The sequence below is a fragment of the Stylophora pistillata genome, chromosome 6, assembly GCF_964205215.1.
Source record: "Stylophora pistillata chromosome 6, jaStyPist1.2, whole genome shotgun sequence".
In the NCBI taxonomy this organism is placed as follows: domain Eukaryota; kingdom Metazoa; phylum Cnidaria; class Anthozoa; order Scleractinia; family Pocilloporidae; genus Stylophora; species Stylophora pistillata.
In genome coordinates this window covers 18,159,398-18,167,074 of record NC_142524.1, presented here as the reverse complement: position 1 = coordinate 18,167,074, position 7,677 = coordinate 18,159,398, and the positions used below count along the sequence as shown (strand labels likewise).

Genomic DNA, 7,677 nt, shown 5'->3' with positions numbered 1-7,677 from the left:
GCCGGAAATGAAATATTTCTGTGGCACGAGAGCAGTGTGGACTGGGCCTGTTCAGTGTAACATGGGACATGGGACATTAAACTCGATATGTCAATGCGTTAGATTAGTGTAGAGACCCCACCTCAGCTTATAGGTATAATTATTTAACCAAGAGCATATTCAATGATATTAAATCTAAGGAAGACCATAAACTTTCCAAGCTACTGTCTCTGAGGTTGAGTCACCGTCGGCAACTATGCAACATGAGAACATTCGACACCCCAGTCTATAAAACTGACCCTGATGAGAGAGCTCCTTTATTTTGAGACGATCTTATTTTTGACATGAGAATAATTTCTAACATGCAATTATATGTTCATGATCTATTTGTATCCTTTTTCAGTACTTTTTATGAAGCTTAACGCACGTAATTCAGTCACGTAACAAGTGGGTGTTCGCTTAAAAAGAAATGATATATTTCCTTCTCCTTGTTCTTCCATAGAGATATACAGATGGAAAGATCCCATCACGAGTGCAAATTCAGAACAGTGAAATTCTTTGCCCCGTCGATCATTTGATATGAATTTCACTTGAAATTCGGTCGACGAATCTGAATGATCGGTTCATTCACTAACAGGTGATCAGGCGGCTGTTAACAAGAGTCTTGCAAACCATTCCATAAATTCAACTTCTCAATTAAATTTTGATCCAATTTGAGCTGAAGTGTAAAGAAATAAACATGAACTTTAAATTGACATGCAAGCCTGTTTTTTTTTTTTTTTGTGGAAAAATTTCCACGAAAGTAAACCTCACTCCGTCCTATTCCGTCCACTAACATTAATTTGCAATTTTCTCCTTACATTTACACCGAAATGGGTTTTCCCTACAGTTTACACGTTGAAAGGTCTGGTGTAAGCACATATGCTGGAAAGGATCTATATGACTTTTGTGAAAGATCTAACCATACTGGTTCGTATATTGGAATTATCTGACTTATGAGAATCTCACCATCAAACATCGTAGGCCTAAGTGATAGGGTAGCCAGACAAAGAAATACACACGCGCGGGTTAGAATTAAGTTCATAATTACATTCTAGGGGTGTACATACAAATATTCTTGTCGTTATATGATATAACGAACGATTTCCAAAAGAATAAGCAAAAACGGGAGTAAAATCCAACAGTAAACATACCCAGAACAAGTTGGTGAGAAATAGCATGTTTTGATGAGAGCCAGCGGGAGAATACGAATGATTGGATTCTCATGTTAGTAAAAGGAAGTGAACTGAAATAATCCAAACGGAAAGAAATGCTCTGTGTTGTGTCTCCCCATGATTTAACTAATTTTTGAATTTGTTATGTTTACAATCAACCTAACTTGGCGTCGAAGTCGAGATCATGTCCTGAGACTTGCTTCCGGAAATGACATCACTAACCGCGCTGATAGTAATAACGGGGAGACTGGAGCACCTGACAAAATTGACTTGTCGACGTGGTGGTGTTTGCTCGTTCTTGAAGTTAATATTAACTGAAACATTACTAAAAATGCCCAAGTTTCCCGGCGAGTTTCTTACAGCGCGGCTGTCCAACTCAATGGAATCACGTGTAGGTGCATATTTGATACCAAGGAATTTCAAGAAAAGAGCTCGATATTCTGGTATTCTGAGGCCGTAAACCAACGGATTGACCGCAGAGTTTCCAAAGTGGAGAAGCTTGGTTAGGAAGAAAATTCTCCATGAGAAACAGTAGTGTTTGCAGAAGTGAAGTACGGCACGCACAGTGAAAAATGGGGACCAGGCAATGACAAATAAACTGACGACGATAAATAAGGTGAAGGACATCTTTGCAGTCGTGTCATAGGTTTTACTCATGCCAGATCGTATTTTTAACCAGATTCCAGTGTACGTTACGAAGATTATTAGCAAAGGTAACAGGAAAAAAACATTGATTAAATGAAAACGAAATTCAATGGACACTTTGCAAACGGGTAAAAAGAAAGAACTTGAGACGAGAGCAGAAGTGATCCAAATTGCTGATAACAACAGGAGATACAGACGCTGCCGTGAAGCTTGCTGATATCTCCTCGGGTAAACTGTTGCAAAGAACCTTTCAATGCTGATCGCGGCCAAATGAAAAATGGAGTTTAAGGCAGCAAAAACATCTAGGGCGTCGTAAATTGAATTGAGCTGAACATTTTTCGAAGAATTAATATTTTCTTTCGAACTCAGAAACAACATGTACATCCACATTGGTATACATATCAACCCCACGAGAACGTCAGCAGCAGCCAAACCAGCAACAAAGAAAATCACGTTGTAGCGCAGCTGTGAAGACGCCACAACAGAAGTAAGAACCAATACGTTCCCAAGTACTGCGGCAATGGCAATCAAACCACATGGCACGCACCATCCCACAAGCTCGCCAACTGATAGCTCAGTTAACCATGGCTCTGGAGAAAAATTTCCATCAGACAGGTTTGCTGAAGCGGTGGGATGCATTTGGGTCTCTGGTTCAGATAAAAATCAGACATTACATCAGGTATTCCACTGACAGCTTAAAAATTATCCAACCTACTGAGTTTCAGGATCATTTTCCCATCTATCATTAATGATTTTCTGTTGGCTAAAACGCCGTTGGGTTCTGTTTTTTAAGAATCACGGTATGTGGCGCATTATTTGATTTTAGAATAACGCTGAGTAATGAGATCTCGCCATTAAGAATTTACAACTTTCATTTATAACGGCCAATTCTCCGTGCTTCTACATTTACCAGCCGATTATTATTTGACTACACTTTGAGTACACCTAGGAACTGCTCTATCGCAAGGGATTTGTTTGACTAATCTAGTCAAATGTTTTGTCATTCTTAATTAATAAGTCGTCGAAGGGATGCTCATCAGACTGCTACAGTAGAGGAGATGATAAAAACTTGGATCCCGTTTTCAGTCAGCTCTAATTGATGCATCTCCAATTATCTATTGGTTATCTAGCGAAAACAATTCTATCACAGGTTATTAGTTCAGTAATGTACCAAGAAAAAGAAACCTTAAAATAACTATTTAATTTCTATCCATCAGCACAACGGTAGAGTTTTGGTGAAGGAATCGAAAAGAACATTTTGATTTCAGAACAATGATCTCCACTCCAGACGGTCCTATTGAAAAATCTCACCTCAAAAAACCCTGTCGATGAATTTCCATCTGGCACCTTACGATTTTTGTTCAGAGACCTCACCTATTAATCCTATGTGGTTTGACTTTAGAAATGCTACTTTCTTTTGTCTGAGTCGGTACAATTATTTTTATAATCAATTTTGAAGTTGTCATGATTATGTATTCTGCCACTCAGGAAATGTTCCTAAGGATAAAGGGGATACGATTCAAAAGAAATAGTATGGTGGTGCGTCGGTGATGGGTGTTACAAGATGATTTGGTATTATTAACTGAGTTTATAATGTATATTGGTCACCGTAAAGAGTTTCCAAAGCTGTTGTTTCGAGCGTTAGTTCTTCGTCACAGTAACTAGAAGAGTTGTGGGCTGCGTGTGGTTTACACACAGACAGACGGACGCTATTGGTGGAACCATGGTAACGTGAAAAAAACACGAGCAAATGTTTATGCCCTACTGAGTACAAAACTGAATTAAGTATGGTGGAATGGAGTCATGTCGGGAAAAAGCCTGACTGACATGAATTTTCGCGGTCATTTTGATTCCTACAAGCAGACTTTACAAGCCTTAAGGTTTGGCGTTATCAGATCAGATTTCCTAGTCGTCTGTGACTTCGGCGAGACAGTTTCATAGGAAATGCGAGAATTCAAGAAAAATGAATATCTACTTTCTTCAGAATAAGAGGAATTTCGTAAGGAATTGATGAGTCACTTCTGAGGTCGTTCAGCTGTACGTGTGTATAAGGCATAGGCATCCGTTTCTTAAGTATTTTCATGATTACGTTTATAGTCCGGATGATTCCGTATGCTACGAATCAATCAGCTTTTAGATCGAGTCTAATCAATTACGACATTAAAAATGATAAGAATGAAAAGAAAAAAATACACAGATTCACATATACACGTATTCCATCCAAACAACCAACAAGGTTCAAATTCAAATTTTTTAAAGATCTCCTCGATCTTTCTGACCATGATATTAACAGTATGGACCTACACCAAGCCACGCTGACTCTTCACCGTGTTACAGATAATCTCCTGTAAAATACCTTTCAGCCGCAACCAAGGGAGGGTAACCCTCTCTTGGCCTTTTACCCAACACTCCTAAGATACTGTATGGGTTTTCTGGTGACCTAACCGTTCATTTGAGATATGCAGCATACCTTACGGAGGGAGAATTGTGCTTTCTTTACGGCTTACAGCACCATCTGAGAAGCCAAAGCGACTGGCATCTTCTCATTCTCACATTCAATTTAACTGTACTTTCTTTGAAAGATGAAAACATAAATTGATTTTCGTTTTCACCTGTCACACCGTGAGATTCTGAGTTTTTCAAAATCAAATAACATTCATAAAATTCAAAACATTTTGATCAAGTGAATTGTAAACATAAATCCTATCTCTTCTAAGGTTTATAATGAAAATCCGGCGCTGGCACTGTTGGTGATGAAATTATTTTGCGAAGATAATTAATCTCATCAGAACGCTTCTTCGGGAAAATGTATTATGAAATTGAAAACAATTCACAACTGTTATAGTCTTACCAGTGTGACCACTTTTTTATGTCGAATCAAGACAAATCTTGTTGGTGTAATACTATAGAAACGAAATTTGTTTTTCTACGTAAAGCGCAATCCTCGGCGGGGATATAGGCTGAATAATATTGAAAAACGATGAAAATAGTGGCACATTTTACATTTTAGAAAAGGATAATTAAAAGAAAATGTACCGAGCTATTTATGAAATTGTATCTTTAAACGGCCTATTCTGACGCCCGCACCAGTAAACATTAGTATTACATTCTCTTTTGCCCGTGAGTTTTAGACCTGATCTGAAAAAAAGGGGAATATAACGACAACAAAATCGATTTGTTACAGAAAACCATAATCAGGTTGACAAAAACTTGAGCAGAGCTGTTAGAATGCGAGACTACGAGGTGAGATTATTGAATACTAGTGCGACTGAACTTTTGGATAAATCACACGGCTCAGAACCAATCAAACGTGGTTTGAACTTAGGGATATAATGATATATTTTAGGGATCAAATAAAACTGACCATAATGATTATCCTCGTATACCTCACTGGCGTAATGTGGATAACGGAATAACTATTAACATACTAATAACCATTACTACCTCCTATCTGCTGTACATGCAGCCGGTCTCATCTAATTAAATTTAATATGAAAATTATCAAAGGCCAATTTGCTGTAAAAGGAACACCTTTTTTTCCTAATCACGAGGGCTCTTAATGGTTATCAAAATGATATGTTTACTTGATCCTGATCGGCTGAGAGTACTGGTCTCTGCTGAAACGGTGTTCATCGTGTGGTAGCCGGAAGAGATCAGCTCGAATGTTCAGAAAGACTTGATGTTGATAAGACACATGGAAAGCATTAGAAAAGGATATGGAAAATGATATCTATTGCAAATAGTGTCAGTTTAGTATGTTTTTAAATGAGTTATTGAAGCCAGCATAAGAGAACCTTGGACTTACATATGCCGCGTTAGGCCCATAAAATCGACGTTTTGTGGCGATGTCAAGTGAAAGATGGTAGCAAGTCCAGAGGATGGCTTTGATTCTCGGTTATTTCAACAAAATACATTTACGATCGCCAAGATGTTAATTTTCTGTGCTACTAAACTTAACCCTTTCGATCTTATCAATGATGTCACATGGGTTTTGCTTTTAGTTAATGCAATGAGCGAGATCCTCCGACTTATCGCTTCTGAGGAGAGGATAAATGACTGTATGCAGAGCGTGATCCCCTTTTGAATTGACTTATTGATGACAATTTGTGAGGCTGTGTCTTTTTATCCAATTCTTTTATTTGAGTGGTGCAGTATTTATCGTGCTCTTGAATGAACACAAAGTTTGTTTCAAAGTACAATCATCAATTTGTTCAACTGCTATCGTTGGATGGTCTTGGTCAGTTACAGTGATAATAATTGCTTTAAAAAAACTACATGAAAGTGGCTTTAATGTTTCATTTAATATGGTTGATACCATGAAAACGTAAGTACTTTCCCTACTAGGATTTAAAATTGCTTTTTAAAAGGCGGTCTCTCTTATTCCCACCCGGTCAATTTCGCGTCAAAAATAATTTTGCCTGAAACTCTGTCAACAGAAAGACTTTACTTAGGAAAGAACTAAATTAGATTTGGTTTGTTTCGAAATAACTTTCTGACTGCGTTAGGGGCCAAAATTGTTTCCCAGTCTGTTGAGACTGTGGCAACGTCTCGAAAATTGAAAAATAGGCATATTTTGTAACATTGTAAAATATTTGATTCGCATAGTTAAGCCACCGAATTTATATCAGATTGCTTAAAAACCTTTCTAGTTTGCCAAGAAAGTTAGAATTTGCCCTCTCAATATATCTGAAAAGGCGAATTTTAGCATATTCTGACTCCTATAAATCTTCATCGGCCGATGGCCGAAAATAACCTTGATTTAGACGTTAAGTTTTGGGATTTGCGACCTGGCTGACAACTCTATCCTACACAGTCGTTAAGTTTAGACCTTTATAGGCAAAAAAATGCAAAAGCCCCGGTACGTTTTCGATTTTTCAAAAGTTATGACCGTTTGAATCAGCACATGTACGAGCATTTGCGATTTTTTCACCTACACTAAAATCGAACCACTGGAGCAGATTTCGTCATAAATACAGCTTACCTTCGGCGCACCTTGGCTTTATGTGAGATTTCAGATGTTCCTCGCTCCCCAAACTGGTGAACTTAATGATAACTCCAGCAAATAACTCCAAACTTCAGCGGTCGGCGTGTATCGACACTCTTCTTTAACTGGTTCTTGCAGACTAAACGCGAAAACTAAAGCCATTTTTCGCGCTTAATGTCCTGTTAAAACTTTGGATCGCTGCTGCATTCTCTTCAAGAATCAGTCATAGAACTCCACAAGTCTATACAGTAAAAACCCGCAAGTAAGAACCTACATTTTTAGGAGTTAGCTTAAACAGGTTCTTATATAAATGGTACTTAACAAAATTTTAGGCTATTTAGGTTCTTAAAACAGGTTCTTATTTTTGGAGAAAAACACACCTGCATAACAAGTTGGTAATTGTCCTATATTTTAATTTTATTCACCACACCACCCCTAGCGCCGAGGGCTGGACAAGAGCTATTTCAGGCCTGTTTCACACCCGATAAAGGGTCCAGCCACATGGACCTTGTGCCGTTGATGGAGGCCTACTAGACGCGCTAGAGCTCATGCAAGAGAATGTGGTCCAGGTTCTTTGGTCGAAAAGTCCCCATGTCATCGAGTTCGACTGCCACCGGTAAAGCTTGACCATTTCTTAGACCTCGCAAACCGCCCTACTTTTATCAAGACGTGTCATTTAGTACGAGGAAACTGAGGCTCAGCAGTGACGAGAAGATCACAATGCCAAATGTCATTCGCAAAGTCACAAGGTCAACGATGGTCAAGCAGTACCTTCAGTTCTGCGAAGAGCAGTTTGAACCACTGAGCAATTCAACCCTTTTTCGCATCCTCGAGGTAAGGAAAGCCTCTCAACAG

The 7,677-nt window shown here is 38.5% G+C and overlaps 1 protein-coding gene across 1 annotated transcript; it reads right to left on the bottom strand.

Annotated features, from left to right (window-relative positions):
- Window positions 1–284: 284 nt before the first annotated feature.
- LOC148728609 (adrenocorticotropic hormone receptor-like) lies at window positions 285–4,417 on the bottom strand. Its single transcript, XM_088724750.1, has 2 exons — window positions 4,309–4,417; window positions 285–2,485 (listed from the first exon to the last, which is right to left on the bottom strand). The coding sequence occupies exon 2, from the start codon at window positions 2,475–2,477 to the stop codon at window positions 1,353–1,355; it is 1,125 nt and encodes a 374-aa protein (XP_088580876.1). The 5' UTR covers window positions 2,478–2,485; window positions 4,309–4,417; the 3' UTR covers window positions 285–1,352.
- Between the last annotated feature and the right edge of the window lie 3,260 nt (window positions 4,418–7,677).

Bases quoted from the DNA above. Each gene is read 5' to 3' on its own strand.
- LOC148728609 (XM_088724750.1), bottom strand. From the start codon at position 2,477: ATGCATCCCACCGCTTCAGCAAACCTGTCTGATGGAAATTTTTCTCCA.